We start from the raw sequence: 26,286 nt of genomic DNA on the forward strand, positions 1-26,286 counted from the left end.
GCTTTCTGCTAAACTCCCTGGCTGAGAAGCGTTAACCTCCGTTGTTCCAAATGACCTGCCGGGCAGTGTTGTTGAAATGAACACAGATTATATCATCCCTCCAACAACTCCCTTAGTCTTGCCTTTACCGAGAATATTTTTCTGGAGAGTTCTCCCTTCCAATCAGTTTTCATCAATTTATTTAGTACTGACTCGTGTGGTTGCAACTCAGAGATTCGGGGCTGGTGTTTTGGGAACCCAATCTAATGAAGACATCAAATTAGATTATGTAATTGCTGGCTCTTAATTGCTCAAAGAGTCCTCTTATGCATCTATTACTTTTTTATTTTTATAAATCTAAAATTCAACTCCCAATTCCTTAAGACACTTGAATTTTCAACAAATAAAGATTATTTCCGTATCTTCAGAATCTCATAACTGTATTATATTGTTCACATTTCAAAAAAAATGCTGAGCAAAATAACTGCAGAAATATCTTTATACTGTTAGTTTTAAAAACGTTTCCTCGGTTGCCAGGATATTCCATTTATTGTTACTTAAAATTTGTTAACTGAAATCTAAAACCTACTCCTATTACAAACAATTACCGACTTAAAGCAGGTGGCAAACAAAGAAATTGACACTCTTAATGTGTTATGTATATTTGTAGGTGCTGTGGGAAAGCACAAAGCAAACACAAGGTGCAAGAATTTTTGCAGGACTCAACAGTCTACTTTTTGTAATTCAGATTCCCATGTGACATTTGAATTTTAAAAAGACAAGAAAAGATCTTTCTATACTAGTTTCAAATTTTCCAATTTTTCTTCTGCCAAGTCTTAACGTCCCTGAGTATTTTTTAAGGTATGAATCTCCTGTATACGTTGGAAAGAGCTTCATATAGATGGAAAACTATACCATCAACTATTTTCAAATAAGTAGAATTTTTCTGGGGACAATATACACCACCCTAGTAAGATGCTAAATGCGGAATCTCTTTGAAAAACATAAAGCCCTATATTACAAATTTAAGGTGGCGTTATTATTTTTTTCTACAGTTACCCTGTCAAGAGTTCAATTCAAATAGGAAAGCCAGATTTGGGGGGTTCTTACAAAGGGGAAGTAGGTATTATTGGAACATGTTCACTTTTCTCTTTCTTCTTCCATGACTTGGTTTTGCCTCTCCCACTTAGAGGCATAAAGAAACAATTTACTTATAAATCCATTTCATACATACACACGCACACATACACATTACACATGTACATACTGAAGCATTTGGCTTTCCAAAAATATTTCAGCATGATTTGGAAAATAAGAAAAACATCTCTCATTTTGACTAAGGTTAAATAGTAAATGGACTTGAAACTGGCATCACTTTGCTAAAACTATTTTAAAATATTTTTTCAGATGAAAAATACAAATCTTTGGAAAACACACAGATTGATTTCCATAGGCAAATTAAACGAAAAATCTACACATGAAGAAATAAGCAGGTATATAATATAGGAGCAGAAGTAATGGAGCGCTGCTGAAATATTTAGATTATTAGGAAGGTGCAGATGTAGCCCATTATTTTAATAGGTACTCCTATTGAATATCATGTAAAATATTTAAAATAGTTAGACCCTAACTTTGTGGGGTTTTCTCACCTTTTTATATTTACTTCTCCTGACTCTGTGTCTCTCCTTTGGTCCCCTAATTTGTTCCTAACATATAAATAGACTACCATAAAAACAACCTCAGCCACATGCCCTGGGATACTGTCACATTTCTGCATAAGGAGCACTTATTTTTAATGGGTTTGTCTTTGAGAAAATGTAATTCCTCCAACAGCTCTTTGGATAGGCTTTTCCCTAAAAAGTTGAGGCAACAGTTAAATGTGCTAGGTAACACATCGTGGCAGGCTTACGGAGAGAGGAAGTGCCCCAGAGAACCTGGCTGCAGTTCACTCACTCCTTGCCGTCTTTAGAAAACCCACCATCGCCCTCCCAGTACCTTCTTCTCGTTTTCCCGTCGCTGTTGGTCCTTCAATTTAACCTGGAGAAGCTGAAATTTCAAGAGTTTCCCTATCAGTGGTAAGGTGAATTTCTCTCCGCTGTCCATAATTGCTTTTGCTGCCGTTAAAACCTATGAAGAAACATAGTTATTAGGAAAGTGGCATTTTATAACCTTTGGCATGTCTGCCAGTGATGAAAAGATGAAATGGTATTTTGAGTTTTGTAATATTTGTCTTGCCGCAAAGGTGCCTCATTGCGGGCCAAAAAAATTAGGGGAAAATGCCCCAATGCCATAAAGAGAGGCATTTACCCTCTACTCTAAGTAGATTGGGTTGTCTGAAAATGAACTTTTTCCAATAAGTGCTTCCCATGATGATGCTAGACTCAGACTCCCAAACATGGGTGGAGGAAAGACAGGTGGAGCTCTGTGTTAGGATGACCGGTAGGTCAGTTTCATGCTACAGAAAGTCTGTTGTTTGGCACAGCCAATAGTCCAAACTGTCAAACCCTGACTTCTTAGGACGCTATAAATTAAATAGGGTTTTATAAAAATGGAAATGGTTATGTTAGCAGTCTTTCATTTCTTGGTGACCAAATTCACATGAAAGATAAAAGCTGTTTGACACAGAGGCGCCCTGCGAACGCTGCTCCCCCACCCCCTTGCAATTTAAGGTTGATCCTGTTGGTATGCAGCCTAATTGGGGTGAAATAAGGTTACTGAGTTTTCTTTGGGTGACGACAGCCACTAGGAACATACAGCTGTATTGTCCAGATGTGTGGCACTGACAGCCTGTTTTATAACTGCATTTTTTACAGCTTGTTTCCTCTGAATTTCACACAACTTCTCTAACATCTGGGCCCTTTTCCTTGGAGCCCTATAACCACTTTATTTACTGCAAAAAATTAAAAAATAAAATCATGTAAAATATACCATAAGAAGTTGTTATGTATTTCTCTTTCTTCATGTTGTCTCCCTAATAAAGTTCACCTCGGCCAGAAGCACTGTCACAAAAGTAATCTAGTCAAACTGTTTTTCGACTTTTGTTTTCAAGCAAGCATCAGATTTATTTATAGCCTCGGGATGAATTAGGTGTTACTAAAATGTCCTGACATGTTGCTTTTCTCCCCCCTTGGTGCAATTACTCCTCCGGGCGCATATGGTGTCAATTTCACAGCCTCAGTCTCAGATAATGACGGCGCACATTGCATCTCATCGGGCTGCGTCTTGTCTGAGGTTCATACCAGCCCTTGGTCTAGGGCTTTCCTGACCAATCCGGTTCCTTATGACTTTTCACTTTGCCAAGGGAAATAGCTGAAAGAAAGGGAGATGGCTATTTTGCTTCTAACTGCAGATGGCCCTGTGGATTATCATATGCCAAAATGTAATCGGACCGCCTCGAGACCACATCGGGGTTTCCTGCATTGCAACGCAGGAGGGAAAAGCCAGGGAAAGGACTCCTTTAAAGCTGCCGTTTCCAAAAGCCAAAGGAACAAACCAAATGTCAGAAAGCTTTGCATGTGTCTAAGCAAACACCCTCCATGAAACAGAGCTCTTTGCTTTTTATGGCAGTTCTGCTCCTGCTAACACGATTTAGGGAAAGGGACATGGTGGCTGTGATTTCTGGGAGCTGGAAAACATAAGGGTACACCTGTAGAATCTCACCACTTAATGATGACCAGACTCAAGAGAGAAGGGAATCCTAAGGGGACGGACAGTCACACATAAAATGAAAGCTGTCCGATTGGGTCCAGCCTCAAAGGGTAGGTGTATTTGGTTTGAAATGTTATTTTTCAATACCAGCTAAACAGTGTGTCGACTATCAGGCTTCTCTGTGACATCTGGTTCAAAATACACAGCTTTGAGTTTCGAAGCTCATAGCAGTCTAGTATGGGGCGTCTCCCTGTGATACAAATATAATGACAGCGTTGAAGGGAAGTCAACACTGGACTGGGTCTCTTTTCCTGATGACCTGTGAAAACAGGATATTTACCTATGTCTCGGGTGGTGTGGGTGAAGCCTGCCTGCCGTCACGGTGATGGATGGGATGTCTCTGGAGTTGTTTTCTATCCCCGTGTACCTATTAGGCTACGAATGTTACCTCACTGTGTTAAAATGTACTCAAAGCACAACAAAATGTCCCAAGAGAAAGGTGTTTTGCGGGCCATAAATGTTATTTCTGGTCAATCGAAAACTGTCTGTAGAGAGCTGGGTTTAAAACAAAAATCTGGCACAGTCTCAAAATAAGAATGATACCCTACTGTGAAATGGGGAGATTAGGAATAGCTGGGCACCCGTGATCTCATGGACACAGAGCCAGTAAGAGCAGTGGCGGGGCGAGTCCGGAGGACGCTCCCTCCTCCCTGAGCAGCCCAGGGCGGCCCAGTCGGAGGCAGACTCAGTGCCGATGCCCACAGCCCCGGAGAAGGGCACAGCGCTGCACGTGGCACTGTGGCAATGGCAGAAACCGGCACGCTTGTCCTTCTCAGAGGAGGTTGCTCGGAGGAGGTTTGACTGCCACGCATGCCATTTTCTCTCTGTGCTTCTCCCGAAGGGAATGGTAATGTGAATCCTTGGGATAATTAATGTAAATGAAAGTCTCTGCTGAAAAACATCTTAGACTGAAATTTTTTAATGGAATGTGGGTCATCTCCAGGAGAGGCAGAAAAAGAAAAATGTTTATAAGTGAATTTCTACTGAAAAGTCTTTCTTCTCACACCCCCTAGTTCACACTTCCAGCCAGTCAACAGCCAGTAGTTTGGGCTCAGATGAAAAACAAATCCTTAGAGGGCCTTTGTTTGAAGGATACGTCTTTGAGGGAAGAAAAATCATCTGCAGAAGACACAGATTTTAAGAGGTGGTGCAGCTTCTCACGTGACATTCCAGAAAGGCTTCCCTTCCCTTGCCTTACTCGTATTAACTGAGATAATAATCAAATCTTCAACCTTCCAGCATTGTAAGGGTTACTTGTCCAGTATCTAGTCCATGTGTGTGTGTGTGTGTGTCTCTGTGTGTGTCTGTGTATCTGTACGTCTCTGTGTGTGTCTGTGTATCTGTACATCTCTGTGTGTCTGTGTGTATCTATGTGTCTGTGTATCTGTGTGTCTGTGTGTCTGTGTATCTGTGTGTCTGTGTATCTGTATGTCTCTGTGTGTCTGTCTGTGCATCTGTGTGTCTCTGTGTGTGTCTGTGTGCCTGTGTGCTGGAGAGGCAAGCCAACAAGGGCAGTAGGTCTTGGGAGGATGAGGGATACAAGAGAAAAAGGGAAATGTGAGCTGAGGAGGGTTGAGGAGTAATTAGACAAACCCCAAAGTTTCCAGAACTAGGCAGAAAAACAGCCCTAAGTGGGTTAAAACCTGGGTACTCAACAAGCCAAAATACCAAATAAATGAGCCTGGCATGAGTCAGAAACTTAAAAAATACATCTTATGGGCAAATGAGACTTATTAAATGGAGAAAAACTGTTCCCAGACGAGGCCTGTACATGTCTCCTGGACCTACTCAGGCCAGGCCTCGGGGCCTGCCAGGGCTGGGGGGACATCCAGGCCAAGCTACCTGAGGTGCTTAGTTCTGGGAAAGACGGGTGTAGGAGGAAATTTAGCATCCAAGAGTGCAGCTGAGGCAGGAAGACACGACTGTAAAGATCTTATTTTGAGGGTGGATGCCCTTTGTCTGTTCGGAAGTTTGTGATTCTGAGCACACTAAGAAATAAAAACATTTCTCTCTTTATCACTGACCTGATTCAAAGACTTATGTCATGTTTACTATCTAATGATCTGATCCAACAAAAATACACCAAATGAACCAAATTCTTTCCTTGCCTGGGGATCAGGCCCACCCACAGACACTAATGCCCTCCCTTCCCCTCTTCCATCCTCCTCTCTGTGGATCCTCCCCACATTAGTAGTAAGCACGGCATCAGTTGGGACAAACACTTAGAACTCCTCCACAGATTCCCATGAAAACCAAATGTATGTGTGTGCACAAGTGCATGTATACATACAGACATATAAACACATATGCATACCTATATGTATGTGTATACATGATACATAAATAGATGATAGATAGATAGATAGATAGATAGATAGATAGATAGATAGATAGTTAGATAGATAGATAGATAGGACTTCCATGAGGTCTGCAGGTCTGCTGCCTGGCTTCCCTGGTGTGCTTACAACGAGGCACAAGGAACAGCTTGAATCGTTGCTTAACTTGCTGCATGTTCAATCCAGGTGAGTTCTGAGGAAGGGTAAAGATTTTGGATCTGCATTTCTCTTGCCTGGAACAAACCAGGGAAAAGAGGTGGTGGAGGAGAGGGAAAGGTGTGGTTATGTGGGGCAGAGAAGGGAAGGATGATGGGAGAGGGATGGGATGAGGAAAGGCTTTTCCTCCAGGAACTCCAAATATAGTCACCATTTTTCCTAAAAGTCTTTTGGTTTCAGGGCCCTCCTTGAGGGTCCATGGTATTTGTTACGGTAGCTGTAACAATGCATAAGATATGATTTCACATTTAACCCATTATTCTTGGGTCAATGACTTAGGATTGGTTTGGATATGTAAAGACCTCAGCAAATAGGAACAGAATCCATAAACTTGGCTCAGTCCAAACTAGCCTAGGGCTGAGCAAACAGGTTTTTGACATGCAGATCTAATTCGCTTTGTTTCTTTCTTCGTTCGTTCGTTCATTCATTCATTTGGTACCACATTCTTTTGTTTCTCTCATTTCCTTAATATATGACCAAGTGCAATAGTTCCTCATCATGGTAAAAAGCGCAAGCAGTACCAGAAGGACGTACAATGAAAAGAAAATGCTTCCCCAATCTCCTGCATTCCATTAACCAATTCTTGTGTATCCTTATGTAATTTCCTATGCATATATAGATATATACTTATATCTTTTTATATTTTAATACAAATAGTATCACACTTTCATATTGTCAAGTGGTTTGTGTTTTTACATCCGAAGTTATCTAGGACACCTCTGTATGAGAGAAGAGACCATTTATTACTCATAGCCCAAAGGTAGCTGTGTATGTGTTTATGTGTCTTCATGTATAAATAGTCTTTGCATAAATGTAATTATGACTGTTAATAGAATTCAGGCCAATCTCAAGGTAAAAATCAGTCTTACTCACTGACTGAGTAAGTGAGTAAGTACATTATATTTGGGTTTCTTGAAATTATATTCTAAAACTAAGAATTAAAGTATGCCCAAATAAATATGTTTTTAAAAAAAAGTTATCTAGGACAGCTTTCTGTGCTGACACGTATTGTTTACACATGTATTTTTAAATTATTGGCATAACCTCCTATTGTATGGGTGTTTGGTCATTTATTTATAACCAGTTTCCTATTGATGGACATTTAGGTAATTTCAGGGTTTTTTCCTACTAAGTGCATGTGTATTTTAAATATTTATTGATACTTCCAAATTGACATTTGAAAAGTTAGCAGCATTTTTATTTCCACCACCACTATACGAAAGGGTCTGTTTCCCCACCGCCCGCATTAACGCTGGATATTCTCCAACTTTTCTTTGTCTATATCACTGCTGACAGATCTTCCTGTGATCATGGAAGTGTTCTTTACCTGTACCGTACAAAAGAGTAGCCACCAGCCACTCGTGGTTATTGAGCACTTGAATATTGCTAGTGTGACTGAGGAACTGAAGTTTTAATTTTATTTTTTAATGGATTAAATTAAAACGTAAATAGCCACATGTAACGAGTGGCTCCTGTTTTGGTCAGAACATGTCTGTGTGATAGTGAAAAGTGATTCAGTTATATATATATATATATATATATATCTGAATCACTCTGCTGTACACCTGAAACTAACACAATACTGTAAATCAACTATACTTCAATATATAAAATAAAATAATGTTTGTTTAATCATCCCATCACTTTGTCCCTTAGATTTTATGCCAAAACTGAAAGGAAAGATATCCTATTTGGCACCATCCTTGGCAAAGTTTATTAATGTAGGAAATGCTTACCTGCCTTATAAAATAGTAATGGTGCACTCAGATATTACACAGTGAAAGGTAATGGAAATCTGTGACTTCTAGGCTAAGACATTTTTTCCTGGTCATTTAAGAAACGTGCCCTTGTACAGGTGAGGATAAACAGGGCTGGTCCAAGGCAAAATTCAGGAAGATACAGAGCACCGTTTTGCTTTCTAAATCTCTCCTGCTGCTAAAATAGAAAAGATTTAACTTGGTAACTCACTTTGAATGAATTTTACTCATACCAGTGAGTAAGCTGTATTATAAAATTTTATCCCTTATTTATAGAATGAAAGGGACTAGCAACTGATGATAGAATTTCAAGCAATAAGTCACAGATGTGGCATTTGAGCACTTAGGACGGGAGGTAGCTATTCTCTCTAACCTGAAAGCTTGCAATGCCTAAGGCTGGCTCTGAAGATAAATATGGTTTCACCTCTGTGGCACTGGGAGGCTGCAGTGTGACAGCAGTCTTGCGGCCATGACTACTTTCCCACGCATCCAACTCCAAGTCTCACTGCCTGAAGTTGCTCTTATACACCAGGGCTAGGTCATTCAGAGGAAGGGCTCTGAAGGGAAAATGGAAATACCCTTCAGATTACGGTCAGAGGAGAAGCATCAGAGAGGGTGAGTGGGTAGGTGGGGCAGAAAACCGGTGAGACAGCAGCTCTGTATTGTGAGGGAGGAGTAAAGGCAAAGGAAACTGCTCTGGGGGGTAAGACCTGGGACTTGTCTGTGTGTGATTGTGTCCAAGTGTGTGAGGCTATGTGGTGTGTGACTGTGTGTGACCACGAGACTGTGCACAGACTCATGGGTCTGTGTACATGCATGTGCCTGTGTGTGCATGTCTGAGCAAGAGTATGTGTGTTTTGGTAGCTGCCTTTGGGGATGATTAAGATTATTAAAAGATACTCAGTTTCTCAAAACATTGGCAAAACTGAGATTGTAGATACTGAAGAATTAATAAAAAGAGAAGAATACTAACATCTTTGATTGACACCTTAAAAGTAATACTGCTGTTTACCATTTTTAGCTAATTATTCTGCAGAACACAAGTGCTTATGTTTATCATTAAACACATGTCAGATTAAATATGTATAATCTATTCATCAAACTGTAACTATATATGCCATCTTCAAAGTTTGTTGCTTATGCATTCTGCTTTTGTCTTATATACGCTATATCTGCTTATAAAATGACAAAGTCAGAGGAAGTATTGCCCTAGTGTGTGTGTGTGTGTGTGTGTGTGTGTGTATGTACGAGTGTGTTTTTCACAAAATTTTCAATGTTTAGAGTGAAGGGCTGCTTTAGATGGGACTGATTCTGCATATTTGATGAAAAGGATGGATGAGCAGGTGATTTCAAGTGAATGAAAAGGGCCACTTATATGGAGATGCCCTCATAGGAAAAGATTCCTGTTGGGAATTTTAGGTCCTCTGGTACAAGGGATGATGAACCAGCTGCTGAAGCCATAACTACTCACGGGCAGCGTAAAACAGAAGCACAGGCTGCGTCTGTATTCCAGTCTTCTCAAATACCACTGGGTGGCCTTGGGAAAGTTACTCAACTCCTTTAAACTTCAGCTTTTTAAGCTACAGCAGGGTTTCTCAACAGTGGCACTATTGACATTTTGAGCCAGCTAATTCTTTATTGCAGGAGGTTTTTGCATGCACTAGAGGATGCTTTTAGCACATCCCTGGCTACCCCACTGTGACAACCAAAGGTGTCTCCAGACATTGTCAAATTTCCCTGGGGGACAAAACTGTCCCTGGTTGAGAACCACTGATGCACAGAAAGAGAATATGAAGAGTGCTGATCTCACAAGACTGTATCGAGCACCGCATGAAGAAACACATAAAAAGACTTAGCATGGAATGGTCAATGCACAGTAAACCCTCACTAAAGTGAGCTCTTACTGTTGTTATGCTTACATCCAGGGCAGGATTGGAATTCTTGAAGACCTTTCAGCTCAGGCTGGGGGAAAGACAAAAGTAATGGTGGAGAGATGTGCATTTGGGCAGGCAGAAGGGGAACCTTAATTTATTATCAGCTGGTGGTAACCTGGTTGCTTTCATTTAACCCTTTCTCTGCTCTGACAAGGACAGATCAAGATGCATTTAGGGAAAGCAGAGATAAAAAGAAAAGGTGTAAAACAGATTCTGTCATGGTGCAATGTATTCTGGGAGGGGGAGAGGACGAAGTCTGTTATTCTTTTTTTTTAAAGGAATTCCTTTATTTTTATTATTTATTTATTTTTAGCTGTGTTGGGTCTTCGTTTCTGTGCGAGGGCTTTCTCTAGTTGTGGCAAGCGGGGCCACCTCTTCATCGCGGTGAGCGGGCCTCTCACTATCGCAGCCTCTCTTGTTGCGGAGCACAGGCTCCAGACGCGCAGGCTCGGTAGTTGTGGCTCACAGGCCCAGTTGCTCTGCGGCACGTGGGATCTTCCCAGACCAGGGCTCGAACCCATGTCCCCTGCATTGGCAGGCAGATTCTCAACCACTGCGCCACCAGGGAAGCCCTGTTATTCTTAATTTCTTCTAAAATGAGACAGAGTAATGATCTGAGTGTTCTGCAACTCCTCAGAGTCCCTTCCTGTTCCCTCCGCTCTCTTCCCTCCTTCATTCCTCCTGCATTTACTGGGTGCTAACTACATTGCAGTCATTGCATTGCTTGATCCTTTATGTGTCTAGTCTATCCAGTTCACATTCTTTAAGTAATGAATAATTTCCAATGAGGCATAATTGGAAAAACAGCTGGAAGGAGCAGGGTAGCAGTGAGAGAAGGCAATGGAGAGAGACAAGAGGAAAGAAAAAGAACAGGAAAGACTGAAACATATTTTCTCACTTTGAGCAGAGGAAAAGAAAATAATCAAGCAATATGAAGCTGTCCCTACATCAATTTCAAGGTGACAGAAGATCTGGGTTCCATGTAGGTCATCCTGTCTGTCGAACGCAAATGGAACATTATGAAAGGGCTCAGACAACAGCTTGGTGAGAAGTTCATAATGATGATAAATATCCATAGCAGGTGACTCCTGGATCATTTTCAGCTGTCCATAATTAAACTGGTATCCATCTCTCGACAATGTCAGGGCTGTGAAATAATTCCAGTCATTGGACCCCTTACATCTGGGCTGAAATGAAATAATATTTGGCAGTAACAAGGAGTCACTGAAACTAAATAAACAACCCCTTTCAAGACTATATAAAAGTCGGTAACATAATAACATTTGACAGGGATTAAGACCTCTTTGGGGCCATAAGGAAGTTTCAGAAGCAGCAATAACAAATACGTAGAAGGTAGAACAGATCTATGCTTTAACAGACATGTATAATTTGAAATGTGATGAATTTCCCAAGGGAGAGGTACATTTTGAACATCTAGTATGCTCATGTCAAAAAGCACAGGACTTGACTTATCTTAGAAACGTTTGTTGGACTTACTCTTCCAAAGAAGGAAAAAGCAAAAGCTCTCCTTTTTCTTTTAATTTAAATTTATTTATTTTTTATTTATTTATTTTTGGCTGCATTGGACCTTTGTTGCTGCGCGCGGGCTTTCTCTACTTGTGGCGAGCGGGGGCTACTCTTCGTTGCGGTGCACGGGCTTCTCATTGCTGTGGCTTCTCTTGTTGCGGAGCACGGGCTCTAGATGCGCGGGCTTCAGTACCTGTGGCGGGCAGGCTCAGTAGTTGTGGCACACAGGCTTAGTTGCTCCATGGAATGTGGGATCTTCCCGGACCAGGGATCGAACCCATGTCCCCTGCACTGGCAGGCGGATTCTTAACCACTGCGCCAACAGGGAAGTCCCTAAACCTTTCCTTTTTTAAGTAGCGTTTGGGTTTTTGTATACCCACAAAATAAAGGCACATGAAGCTGAATGTGATAATATGGGGAAGGATGATATAGAAAGTTCAGATATATATTAGCTTTAGGTGTATATTAGTAGCATATGATCCTATTATCATGGTAATCCTTTTTTTATTTTAGATCAAGCTCTTTTCCTCAGTCCCAAGATGCCCCCACCCCTCTGAAGTCATTCTTGGTTCTTTCAGCTTGTCATGAAAGCTACAACTGAACAACCTTATGACTTTTTTGAAACTTCCCTAAGGGAGTTGGCTCTCTTGTTTTGGAATTATTTGTGTGCAGGGTTTGTAATCTCTAGGAGCTTGGAAGAGCTGATCCTGATCTGATTCATCTGTCTCCAACCCCGCATAGAATCGATGCACATGTCATTCAATAAATTTAAAATGGCTTTTGGAGTTATTTCTTGTTTGACTTGAAGTTGGGTGTTTTCCAATATTCATAGCTACCATCACAAAGGTCTAGGAGTAGACTGCAAGTAGCAGTAGGTTCTCAGGCTAAATAAGTAACACATAAGCAGCTACATAGCACACACTGTGCCAGATAAGGACTGTTCCAACAGTGGCACTAAAATAATCTAAGGATTGCACTTTAGATAGTCTACCTCATTTAACTCTCACCTTCCCTCCGAGGTGGGGACTCATCACCCCATTTTATAGATAAAGAAACTGAGGCCTGGTGATCACAAGTAAGCAGTAGCTGTGGGATCTGAACTCAGGCCACCTAGTTCCAAGGTCCTACTCCTCATCACCATATTCGGTGGCCTCACAGAAGCCTTTTCACCCCTGAAATGGAGCTACCGGGCTCCCACCTAGTATCCCAGCCCCTCTCCAGTTTCTATACCCAGTCCCCATCTTAGCTGGAGGGATGTAGAGCTTTTTAGCTTTGTAGCTTTTTTTTTTTTTTAATGTTTAAATACTCTTGACTCTCTTACTAGTTTTGTCTTTACCTGGTGCCTCCACTCTAGAGAGCTGTGCTTCTTTTTTTTCCTGAGACCTAGTGGGGATCTGAGACCCCTCAGATCCTAAAATAGCTCTGAAAGGTGGCAGAATGTGCCACTTTGGCATAAGGATTATTCTGAACTAAAGGCACTTGAAAAACGGCAGATGCAAGAAGGGCATTCTAATCTCCCTTTTTCTTCACGAAAACAGGAGATAAAAGCTTCCATGTGAAAGATGCCCTCCCTGTACCAGAAGGAAATTAACATCATCGTCAGTGAGGACCAGAAGTTGACACAGAGAATTCTATACATGAAGACCTTGCTAAAATAATTCTTAACTTCCTTTAGCCTCCTCACATAGTTTACCTACTTTTCCACACTGCCTCTCTCTGTTCAACCCAATATAAAGGTCCATAGTTCTTGCCATTTCTTTGGGAGTGGGGCTTCATTTCCTTACGAGGGCTCCTGTGTCAGGTAAAATGTATGCAAATTTGCATGCTTTTCTCCTGTCCATCTGTCCAACGTCAATTTAATTCTTGGACCCTGCCGAGAAGAAGCCTAAAAGGGTGAAGGTAAAAAGTTACCTCCCCTGTACTTCATCTGTCTCTCGTCCCCTGGCCTGAACTCATGTCTTAGAAACTTAGAAACTCAGGCTGGCATCCACCTTCCTTTCCTAGTCATCTTCTCCTTCGATCCTAGACCATTCCCCTAAAATCCTGCCTCAGTCTGAGTCCAGTGACTGATACCCTGCTAGTCACTGACTGGCCTAGATACCCGAGTACGGCTGGTCCCCGAACTTCCTGCACCCCAACGCCAGACCACTAGGTGAGTCATTTGCCATTTAGTTAGATTCTACGTTCCACTTCCTAGACTGGAGGTTGCTGGGTGCCCCACCCACACCTTCCTTCCTTTCTGGGAGAATCTGACCCTTTTTAGGCGTTCACCCCTCTCCCAATTGGCTTGTGTGCCTCTGGGGACTTGCAGCTCCAGGGGTGGACCCCTTTGCACTAGAAATAATCCTAACCTCCCTGGTCCAGGATTGGTTCCGGATGAGCTTGTGACCTAGTTCAGGCCAGTGGGCTGTGAGGAGTGGTCTCCTGGGGTTGCCGGATCCCATTTCCTCAGTCCTGACGCTTTCGGAAGAGGCTGCAGCCATCCCAACTCTATAGGAAGCTGGAGCCGCCACACAGATGGAGGAAGGGTCGTTCCTCACAGATGCAGGAAGTGGGGCTGGAGCCTGCGGGCTAAGCTGACCCCAGAACCTGTCTAGACTTCTAGTTACACAAGCCAGTACACTCCCTTTTGTTTAAGCCAGTTTTAATTTTTTTCTGGTGAATTTAGAAGTAAGGTGACCAAGCTGGTACCGATATGGTGCGATTCATGCCTTCAAACTAATAGGGACTTTTTTTAAAAACCAGTGATTATGTGTCTTTCAGGTCAGCAGCATCAGCATCACCTGGGAACTTGTTAGTTATGCGAATTCTTGGGCTCGGCCCAGACCTGCTGCATCTGAGGCTCTGGGGGTGGGCCCAGCAGTCTGTGGTTTAACAAGCCCTCAGGTGATCCTCATGTACTCGAGGTTTGAGAGCCACTGCTTTCTGGTTTCTTTGGTGGCCTTTCATACTAACGTACTTAACTCACATAGTATCAGCACCGCTGCGTCCCTTGTTCTTAGTAATGTGCATCTATATTGCTTAATTTTTTATATCTATCTTTCTAAAATATAGAGTCACCAAGCTGCTCATTTCAGAGGACAGCCTGGAGTGGGATTTCTGCTAATGTCCTGCTGGGCAAAGAATGTATTCAGTGTGTCAACTCTCTCCTCTTTCCCCCTCAAAACTCTACTCCTTTGCAATTATAAAAAAGGTGTAGTGTTTCTCTAGCTTGGTTATGGACAGTATTCTTCAAGGCTATTGCTGCCTCCTAACTTTCAATCGATTCCAAACCTGTCCCATAAAGAGGCTTGCTTTTTAAGTTTCCCGTGTCCTCTCCCAATCTCTTGGACTCATAGAGGAAGCATACAGGGTACTGATGTCTCCTGGCTGGCTACTGGGAGAGCCCTTTGTGCGCAGACGAATGCTGCCTAGTTTCCCATAAGTGTTCCTCTGTGTGCCCTGTGGACCACCTGCCCCATAATCCCTGGGACCCTAGTTAAAGATACAGATTACCAGGGATCTACCCCCAGAACCACCAAATCAATCTCTGGAGGTGAGGTTCTAGGAGCATAAAGTTTCAATAAGCATTCTAGAGATTCTTAAATACCCTTGAGTTTAAGAACTGGGGCAAAGGTCATTTACATATTGACCCTAGGATGACTAACCGAGGGTTTTCCCAGGGCTTGGTACTTTCAGTGCTAAAACTGAAAGTCCCTGGCACCCAGGACAGTTGGTCACCCTAAGATAGCAAGTTCTCAAGGCGAACCATTCTGAGACTGTCAGAGCTAAGGTGATAGTGTCATTAGTCTGACTTTATCCCTTGCTTTGCTTTCCCCAGTCTTTCTAGCCCATAGAACAGTTGTGTATTCCGGAAACTGAGAGTGATTGAAAGCACTCGATGGGTGTGGGGGGCCAAGAGTGGCAGGTGAGGGGACGGGGAGGGGAGAGAATTAGGGGAAACTTGACGTTGAAGAGGTAAGCAGGGGTGAGACCACCAGCTGCTCAAATAACATACTACAGGAATTTGGATTTTATCTTGAAAGTGATAAGGAGACACAGAGTTTTAAGCAGGTAAGAGACATGATCAGATGTACAGAGGTCTCCTTCTGAGTCCTGGCATTTCATTTATCTTCAGTGACTGTTCTTATGCAGCAAAAACCCTAGGCTTTCTTAGATGTCTTGGTAACGCATGGCAAACCTCAAAACCCTTGAATGTGTATTTCAGGGCTTACACTCTGTACCCTCCGCCTCCAGCTTTGTTTGACTGTCATTTGCTCCTAGCGCTAGAGGCATGTATGTTGATCAGAGGTATTCTGATTTGCTCAGAGGCTATAGACAAAGAAGTGGGCAGGCAGGCAGTACCATCTGCCTTGAAGAGCAGGGGAATGAGCAAAGCATGAACATTCTCTGGCCCTTCTCAGATCACTGTTACTTTGGCAGAACTCAACAGATTGGAGAATGTAAATATCCTAAAGGCAAGGGCCTTCAATGGTACTTCTGTTTCTCCAGCTCTGGGAACAGTGCCTGGCACAAGTGCTCAAAAGTGAAAGAATGGATGGATGCATGAACACTGGGCAATGGAGAATGGGAGGAGGAGAATAAGTGGGGCCATTGTCCTGTTCTGGGTGGTGGCGAGGGGGAGCCAGAGCACAGATGGAGAGTTCACCTTTGGGGAGGATGGCCCCTCTCCCGGCCCCGTGAGCAGCACGTGGACACAGGTGTGGCTGCGTCTCTCCAAGTGGAGGCTTGGGAGTGCCGGGATGCTTGTTGAGAAGGTGTGTTCCTGGACTTTCCTGAAGACACCCCCGATCCCCATCACTGGGGCTGGGATATCGCATAGGCATTTTTAAATGAGCTCTGCAGGTGATTTTGAAGCTTGCCACTTTGAGGACCACTGACACAAAGAGGCAGGAAGAGGTTTAGCAGTCGGAAGGGCTCACACCAAAGGCCTTCCTGCAACAACCCTTCCCAGATTCCCCTGTCTGAGACAATTCTCCCTGGTCCCGCTCCCCGGCCCTTGTTCATATTTCCATCCAGTCCCCTCCTGCAGGTGCGCCTGTATTAGCAGCCTTGCATGTGTGTCCTTTACCTGCAGGGCACCTTGAGCTTGGTAGGGCCCCCACTGATGGCTTCTTCCTTTTTGTAACCCTCACAGCATCTAAAATCTGCTTTGAAATCAAAGCAAATATTCCTCATTCTGAATTTAGACAACAGCGGGTCCCCTCCCATTATCACAAGAAATCCGAAAACAAACTTACATAATCATTTCACTTTCATGAATTCCGTAATCACAAAACACAGCCAATAAAAATATGATTATGGGGCTTCCCTGGTGGCACAGTGGTTGAGAATCTGCCTGCCAATGCAGGGGACACGGGTTCGAGCCCTGGTCTGGGAAGATCCCACATGCCGCGGAGCAACTAGGCCCGTGAGCCACAACTACTGAGCCCGCGCGTCTGGAGCCTGTGCTCCGCAACAAGAGAGGCCGCGATAGTGAGAGGCCCGCGCACCGGGATGAAGAGTGGCCCCCACTTGCCGCAACTGGAGAGGGCCCTCGCGCAGAAACGAAGACCCAACACAGCCATAAATAAATAAATAAAATTTTAAAAATATATATGATTAAATGTTTAACCCTACAATTTTTGCTTATCAAATTGACTAAGATAAAAAATACAATGTTGAAGAGGGTGTGGTTAAATTGGAACTGTTAGAAGGAATGTAAATTGGCACAAATTATCTCGAATGCATTTTGACAATGTATGTCAAGAGCTTTACAAAGATGTATATACTTTGACTCAGTAATTACACTTCTTGAAATTTTTCATAAGGAAACAATCAGGGTCCTCACTATTGGTAAACAGTCTAAATTTAGCAAAAGGGGGAGTGGTTAAATGAATTATTGAATAGAGACATGCTTTCTATTATATAGACACTGTATATGGATTTAGAAAAAGGCTAATGTCATAATATATGAAAAGGATACGATAGAAAGTATATATAGTTCCTATTTTTTAAAAAGAAGCATTCATCTCTGAATGGTGGAATAGTCTACAGATACTTAAGCGCCTACTACTATATGGGCTATGCTCTTTCTACATTTCCCAAATTTTCTACAATTATCATGTACTGTATTGCTTTTTTAATAAAACAGCTAATAAATGAAATATACAATGTAAATGCTATACAGCAATGGACTGTTTTTAATAGTGCCACCCTTCCATCCTCCCGCAGAATTTTTCCTGCACGTTGATTCTAATATCTTCACCTCTTATATTACTTTCCAGCTCAGAATTCCTCAATGGATCCCATACCGAAAGGATAAAGTGTTCACTCCTTAGCAGGGCACACCAAGCCCTTTATGACCTAGTCTTGAAACACTTGTCTGGCCTCGTTCCTAGCTGCTCCTTCCACTTTCCCTCCTATCCTTCAGGGATGCCCACTATTTGGAATTTCTTGGTTATGCCGTGCTGTCTATGTCTGCCTGATTTTGCCTGGGCTGATTCCTCTGCCTAGAATTCCCTCTCCTCCTTCCTTACTTCATAAATTCCCCATTCAGCTTTCTAGCCATTTTCCTAAAACCTTTCCCTCAAAACTTTAGAGAGATTTAGGCATTGCTCTGTGCATTCAATGTACCCTTAACAACTTTGTTGTTATCATATGGTAATAAACTGCTCATTTCCATATCTGTCTTTTAGGTTGAAGGCTGGAGTTAACTTTATGATGGGCACATGGTAAACAACCAATACACTACATGCTGAATGAAAGAATCAGCACACAAATCACAAAGCCCTTCACAAACATCGTGCAGGTTGTCCCTTGTAAAAGGGTACCCTGTGACGGCCAGCCAGCCCTCCTCTTGCGAAGCCAGTGTGCTCAGAGGCTGGGAAAACACTTGGCACTAGCTCACTAATTGAGAAAGTGACTGGTGTCAGGGGAAGTGCCTGATGTGCCAGAGACTCATTCCACAGACCCATTGCACAAACATTTATTGCGTCCAGCCAAAGTGCAAAAATCAGTGGATTCGGTCTCCAAATGCACCCCTGGGCATGAGCAAGACTATCCACGAAGAGGGGGGAAAATATTAGAACCCCTGATTGCATTTGCCTTTATTTTGTCCTTTTTAATTCTTAATTTTGAGGATGTTCCATGATATTTGTAATATGTTCATATACACACGCACAATGTACACAGAACAAACGCTTAATTTTTTTTTTTGAACTGATGGGATATGTGATCAAAATAACTTGGGATTGCTAGCCTAGAGCGCTGGGGTTTTAGTGATGAATAACACATGTCCTCTAATGCTCATGCCGTTCACTACAAAGTAGGGGGAGACAGATACAAACAAATAACCACAATATAACACAGCAAGATGAACTTTGCCTGCGGGAATCCAAGAAGATTTCACAAAAGAGATGGCATTTGAACAGGGTTATTTGGCTGCTAAATGGGAGCACATAAGTCTAAATTTTACATAATTCTATTTAACTCGGTGCACTTTGCACTTACTGAGGAAGGAGTATAAAGTGAATGAAGTGCAAAATGGCTAAAAAGGGATGAGCTAGAGCCGCTACAAAACTGTAGCTTCATCACCTAAAGGGATGGAGATGTGTGGGTGTTTGCTTATGGTGCAAGGTAGACGTGATTTGATACAGAAATGTTAGATTTACAGTCACTTCATCATTCTTGATCAAGTTCTACCCCAACCTTTTATCTCCTCAAAAAAACCCCAGGTCTCAAGGGCTCTAGAGAAAATCCTAAGTTAATATCTGCCAATTCGTATTTGTATTTTCCCTATCTAATTTGGTTTATTTATTTTACAACTTTGTGCAGAGGGGTCAGGTGTTCTAAGTGGGGAATGTCTTTAGCCCTGGGAATGATGTGAATGACTGATAAAGTCTAATCCAAAGTCTGAGGCCAAATGTGTGCCTGCAGAAGCCTGTGTTTGGCACAGTTCTTTTAGAAACTTTAAGACCAGGGGAAACACTTCCTCGGTAACAGCACTAGAGAAAACTCCCAGAGAGTTTGCTCCTTTGTTTAGGTGAATTACTAAGCAGGTTAAACTTAACTGTCAGCTCCTTGACTGTAGGGACTGTGTCTCAAAGAGCTTGAAGTAACAGGGTGAAGTCTGAATTTGGAGCCTGCGTTCCAACATGGGGCTCTGACATTATCAGCTGCGGGCACAAGGCAAGTCACTTAACCTCTTCGAGACTCTTTGCTCGTTTGCTACATGAGAATAATAAGATGTAAGTCAGCTTCACAAGGTTGTTGGATCAAATCTACATTGTGTGTGAAAAGTATTTTATACTCTAAAAGGCATCTTCCAAATGTGAGTTGTTGTTATTATTCTTGTTAATAAAGTCCCAGCAAAAAGCATTGCCTGTTTGAGAAAATGTCACATTCCATAGAATACTGATTCAAAAAAGACTGACTGAGTGAATGAATGTGGAAGAGGTTTAGTTTCAAGAAACTCACTCAATGGTGATGCAGAAATTGCTTCTGGGGACTCACACATTGTTACCCCACGCCTTGGATCTTGCTAACTCCTTCCCCTACTCTCCCTGTCCAAATGAACATTCCCTCCAAGGTCCAGCTTTTATTTCTGATAAATAAACGCATGCTGATAGGATAACGGTATAATGGGTTAGCATTCTGAAAATGCCGTTTCATTTCATCTGAACCAGGGTTTTACTGACCCTGCGCCTGAACCCAGGCCTTGCGGGGGCTATTTTTGGACAGGCAGAACTTCCAGCACCTCTTAAATCATATCTCACGGCAACTGCCCTCTCCACCTACACACAGGGTGGGCCTGCATACATAAAACAGGACACTAAAACCTCTTTCTCCCATCTGATGACTAATCTTCGTCTCTGCTTTCGGAAAGGGAAAGCACCATACGTAGACTTGACCAATCCAATACATTTTCCTTTGCTTGCTCCAAAAAGAGGAGAAAGAGTATGTATGTGTGTGTGTGTGTTTGTGTGTGTGTGTGTGTGTGTGTGTGTTCCTCCAATGACTGAGGAATCCTGAAATGAACCTCTATAAGAAACCCCTGACAATGTTCTGTGGATGGTTTTGCACATGGAATTGAAACAAGTTGGCAGGAAGAAGAATTCTTTCTGCATAATTCAAAGCAGACATTTTACTAGGGGAAAAGCAAATCAGAAATTTGCTGTCAGTCCTTGAAATTTTATTAGTTACAAAAAGTAATATATTAGCCCCTTGCATTAAATCCAGATAGGATCTACCTTTTTTTTTTTTTCCCCCTCTCAATGATATTCCTAAAATGAATCTTGGAGAATGTACTACAAGACTAGCTCCTCATAAATTCGTAGGCCTCAGCAGTGGTGGCCTGTGACTGTGTTATATGTTATTAGCTTCTCCTCTGCTTCTCTGCAGCTCCAGCGATAAAGGATAATATTATAAGACTTGAGAATAACTGAACTAATTACATGTTCCTTCCGATGAAGAGGATAATCTAATTAAATATTTCCCCATGAGTGAGTGAGCCCCGGGTGAGTTTATCTTTTTCGTATCAATTCTTGATCAAGGCTAACATGGATAATCATGAACTTGTCCGTTTGCGAATGTTTGACGTAGTACAGGGTAATCTGCAGGGCATCCTGTTGGCCTTGCTCACTATCAGCACTCCACAGATTTCAAATGGTTATGAGCACTGTAATCCAAATAAGTATGAAGCCGAAAGATGCAATTTTAAAGGAAGGGGTTTATTGAACAATTTCACTTTTTCTGGGTAAGAATTTTTGTAGGACTGGTTTTCTATTTTTCAAACCTCTAAACTTGCAATGATATATTTTAATATATTCTGGAAGCAATATAGAGATCATATCTCAGTTAACTTACATTATCAGGCTACTTAATTGGGTTTGAGGGGTTTTTCGGCCAGTCAAGTTTGTGAAATAGAAAAATGGATGGACTTCAATACATAAATATCTATCTGAAATTCACTTATTCAAATTAATATTCTGTGAATTAATATGCACAGTAGCTTTTCAGTAAATATAAATGAATTTCTATCTAATAGTCAATTCTCTCACCTTTAGTTTGGTATTTCTTCTTCCTTTCCTTGCTACCAAAGGTGGAGGAATGAGTTAGAATTTCAGAAATAGAGGTCACACTAAGAATATGTAGAAGCATGAAAATTGTTACCATACTTCAATGCCAGCTACACATTCTCTCCCTCTCAGGAAGCAAGGCCATCTATGTCTTTGTTGCATCTCTGACTGTTTTGGTGATGGCTCTGCCCCGCCCTCTCTCCTCTTTCCAACATACCCTGTCTGGGGACCATTACCCTTTTGGCTGAAAGTTGTGAACAATAAGTGAGGTCAGCCACAGGGCTCAATGAAGAACAGACTCAATTATAACCAAGGATTAAATCTATAACTTTTACATCAGACTTGCTACAAAGTATTAAAATGTCATGACATAGCAGGAAACAAACATATTATTTACAACATGATGGACTACCAGCTCTTGAGGGCAGAGACCAGGTCTACCTGAATCTTGTGCCCGCTCTCCAGCCTGTAATAGAAACTCTGTAAACGTCTACTGAGTGAGGACTGAACTAGGATGAGTGTCTACAATACCCTTTACTCCAGGGAGATGCAAAAGGAAGATAACACAAAATAGGTTTAGAGGACTCTAAGGTATTGGTTTTTCAAACTTTTTCGGACCTATATTTACAGCAAAAACTGTTTACATCACAAACCACACACATACACACACAGTTGCCACCAACTAAATATCTGTATAAACCACTGGGTTGTAACCCACAATTAGAAAACCCCCATATGGGATATGGAACCAAAGAAAGAGAAAAAAGAAGGGACCAAAACTGCTAGTACCCAGGAAATATTACTGAACTATCATTGTTGAAATGGTCCAATGTGTCCTGCTTGTGGTCTTTACCAGTAACTCTCACTAGTCCTTCATTAATAAATTAGTTTTTTTCAGACAGCAAACACCTCTTCAATACTTATTATGTACCAGCACCACACCAGGCACGTAAAGATACAAAAAATGAAAAAGACTAAAAAATCTGACTTCCGGGCTTCCCTGGTGGTGCAGTGGTTGAGAATCTGCCTGCCAACGAGGGGGACACGGGTTCGAGCCCTGGTCTGGGAAGATCCCACACGCCGCGGAGCAACTAGGCCCGTGAGCCACAATTACTGAGCCTGTGCGTTTGGAGCCTGTGCTCTGCGACAAGAGAGGCCCGCGCACCGCGATGAAGAGTGGCCCCCACTTGCCGCAACTAGAGAAAAAGCCCTCGCACAGAAACGAAGACCCAACACAGCCAAAAATAAATAAATAAATAAATACAATTAAAAAAAAAAAATCTGACTTCCTTTTTTGACATCTCTCCTCTTAGAATATCTCTCAGACATATCAAATTTAACCCAGGCCAAACTGTACTTCCACATTTCCCCCAAATTTAATCTTCTTCAGTTTTTTCTATTGGAAGATATTTTTACTCAGTTTCTCAAGTCAGAACTTTGGAATCAGTCCTGAAACTCACTTCTTCTCCCTCACCCCTCACATCTGACAGTGGCATCATTATGCTGATTCTTCCTCAATATACTTTGAATCTGCCTGCTCTCTCCATCTCCACCTGGGTACCCCAATGACCTCCTAACCGGTCTCCTCACTTCCATGTTTATCTCATGACCCCATCCCAATTTATATTTCACTCTGAAGTAGGAAAATATTCTGAAAAAGAACTCAGATTGTGTCACTTTCCCCTTTAAAAGCCTTGATGGCTTCCTATTTCCTAGGAAGTAAAAATGCAAACTCTTTCTTAACAAGGACATACTAGTTCCTGCAGATCTGGCCTCTGTCCTCTGTCTCACACTCTCTCTCTAATTAAATTCTAGTCACACTGGCCTTTTTCATTCCTCTGAGAGGTTGACATCTTTCCCTCCCGCCTCAGACTCTTTGCATGTGCTGTTCCCTCTGCCTGAATATTTTCCCCACTCTTCTCACTTGGCCTTTTTTTCATCTTTCAGTTTATCTCCAAACACTCAGTTTAAACTATTTTCCCATGTAATTCCTTCTGATTTAAAGCAATCGTCACAATTTTAACTGTGTATATATTTGTTTGCGTCTCTGATTTTTGCTTAATGTCTGTCTGCCTTCCCCATTCAAATATAAGCTCTGTGAGGGCAGGAAATTATATCTGTTTTATACACTAAGATAAACTCAACCATAGATTTGGTACATGATAAACATTCAAATATTTGTGCAATGCATGAAAGTGAAGCATTTCTTAAACCTTAGTTATTGTCACTTGATCATTTAGCCAAAGCCGTGTATCTGTGCATCGATGACTGAATAGATAAACAAAATGTCATAGACACATACAATGGAATATTACTCAGCCTTGAAAAAGAAGGAAATTCTGACATATGCTACAATGTGGATAAACCTTGAAGACATTATGCTTAGTGAAATAAGCTAGTCACTAGAGGACAAATACTGTACGATTCCACCTATATGAGGTACCTAGAGTTGTTTAATTGTTAGAAACAGAAGGTAGAATGATTGTCAGGGCTAGGGGCAGGGAATGAGGAGCTGTTTACCGAATACAGAGTTTTAGTTTTGTAAGATTAAAAAAAGTTGGGAAGGTTTGCTGCACAACAATGTGAATATATTTAACACTATGGAACAGTATACTTAGAAATAGTTAAGACTGTACATTTTATGTATTTTTTTACCACAATAAAAAATTAAAAATAAAAAACCCTGCTCATAGATGTTTCTTTTCTTTCCTGCTTTTTAAAATACAAAACTGTAACAATCACTGAGACTGAGAATAGAAATTTTAAAAAATAACATTAATTATAATAGCTAAACCTTATTGGACACTTACTCTAGGTCAAGAACTATGCTAAGTATTTTATATTTACTGTTTCATTTAATCATCATTACAGCTTTATGAAGTAGATAGTATTATCAATGCTGAGTTTACAAAGAACTGAAGTACAGCAGAGTTATGTAACTTGTCCAAGATTACATAGCTAGTAAGTAGTAGAATCAGCATATAGCCCAGGTAGTCTGGTTTGGATCAGTGCATCTAACTCCTGGGTCTAGGTCTCATCAAACTAGCAGAAGGCACTCTGAAAGACTCGGTCACCTTAACCATATAAATCTTAACTCTAAGAATTAAAAATTCCTGTTGATCCAAACATTTGAGCAGAAGTCACTCATGAACATGGCTCAAAAATAACTAAAATTGTTTGACACCTTCATTATCTGCTGATATACCTTCACTATTTTCGCCTGAGTAGTAGGAAAAGTAATAACCATATCACAGAACTACTGAGAGATTTCCAGCTTAATTCTAATTACTAACAGTAGCTTGTATTCAAGAAATGTGAAACCACAACCACCACTTGTAGAATCTAAACTATTCTAAATTTTTGTGTAAAGACAAGGAGAAGGAACAAAGGCTTCCAAATCAACCAGTTACTTAAACTTCCTGAGCTTCACTTTCATCATTAGTTAATTATCTCCTGGCAAGTTGTTGAGAAGATTAGGTTAGCTAATATATACGAGGCACCCAGCACACAAAACTTGGAATAAACTAAGTGTTCAATGAATGGTAACTATTATTACCATATATAAAGGGGGGTTAGTCACAGTCTTCGATACAGGAATAGGATGAGATCGTCTTCATGATTCTCTCTCCAGTATCCTTCCAATCATGGTGGTAGTGTAGTGTAACATGTTGGAGAGGCTCCGAACCCGACCCAGTTAAGACAGCGATGGCCACTCTTCACTAGCTGAACCTTGCTTTATTCTTGTGGCTGCTCCTCCACTGATATCTGTGTGTCCTGGAATTCTTGACTAGATTCCTGCCTTGCCCAGCAGTTCTCCCACTGGTCAAAGGTCCTAGCCAGCACCCCAATCCTTGCACGGTGTGCATTTCGTGCTGATGAATCCCGGGGTCCTCAGCTTCAGGTACCATTCTTCCCCAGTGACTACTGGCCTCCCCCTGGACTGTTGACTATTTGCCACGTGGGCTTGGCCAGCCGCCTGTGCCTCAGGGTGGAAAAGAGCTGGGGGCACGATTTAGATGTCTCTGAATGCCTTTGCTTGAGTTGTGCTTTTCTCTGAAAACAGAACTCCAGGTTTCTGACATGAGAAGCAAACATACTGCACCCCAGGAGCCCTGACCTTCTCCTCCTCAGTGACTAGCTTGGCCTTACTTTCTCTGCTGGGCTGCTCAGGCCTCCTCCAGAAAGAGGAGGCTCAGGGTTGATAACCCATCTGACTGCTCTTTTTCCCATTTCGACAAAATTCATTCGCTTGCAACTCTTCATAACCCTTTATAAACATTTCTAGCACTGTGATTTCTCCTCGTTTTTCCTTCTTTGGGTGAGAAATGCCTCCAAAGCCCAGCTTTTGACACAACAACTCCCAGATTGTTTTTATAGTCCCAACGTAGTACTTCTTTGTTACAGCTCAATATTCCTAAATTTTGTTCCAAGTCATTATTTTACATTTATAAATATCAGGTTGTATTAATTGGTTCCAGCTTTAAAAATGTTCCATCAGAGGTTATTTTCTTCTATTTTGATAGTGGTTTCTAAACCTGGAGCGCCAAGGCCCTGATGTGGGCCATGTTCTGCAAGCATCCCTGAAGGACTGATGTGGAACAGAAAAGATACTCAGACCCTGGGCCTCGCTGCGTTCTTTGAAGACTGTACTGGCCATAATAGCTTCAAAGAATTTCAACAAGTTCCTAAGACATGACCTTCCCTTTCCGAAAACCACGTTGGCCAGGCTTGTCTTAATCAAGCTGTGCTTTTCTAAGCATCCTTTTACTTG

General features: G+C 41.8%; 1 protein-coding gene across 1 annotated transcript in view; it reads right to left on the reverse strand.

Moving 5' to 3' along the window:
• SPAG17 (sperm associated antigen 17) overlaps positions 1–26,286 on the reverse strand; it is a 220,660-nt gene that overhangs the window by 163,005 nt on the left and 31,369 nt on the right. The window contains exon 4 of the mRNA XM_059928865.1: positions 1,975–2,106. Within this exon, the coding sequence (XP_059784848.1) occupies positions 1,975–2,106 (132 nt within the window). The remainder of the gene's footprint in view (positions 1–1,974; positions 2,107–26,286) is intronic.

Source organism: Balaenoptera ricei, chromosome 1, assembly GCF_028023285.1.
Source record: "Balaenoptera ricei isolate mBalRic1 chromosome 1, mBalRic1.hap2, whole genome shotgun sequence".
In the NCBI taxonomy this organism is placed as follows: domain Eukaryota; kingdom Metazoa; phylum Chordata; class Mammalia; order Artiodactyla; family Balaenopteridae; genus Balaenoptera; species Balaenoptera ricei.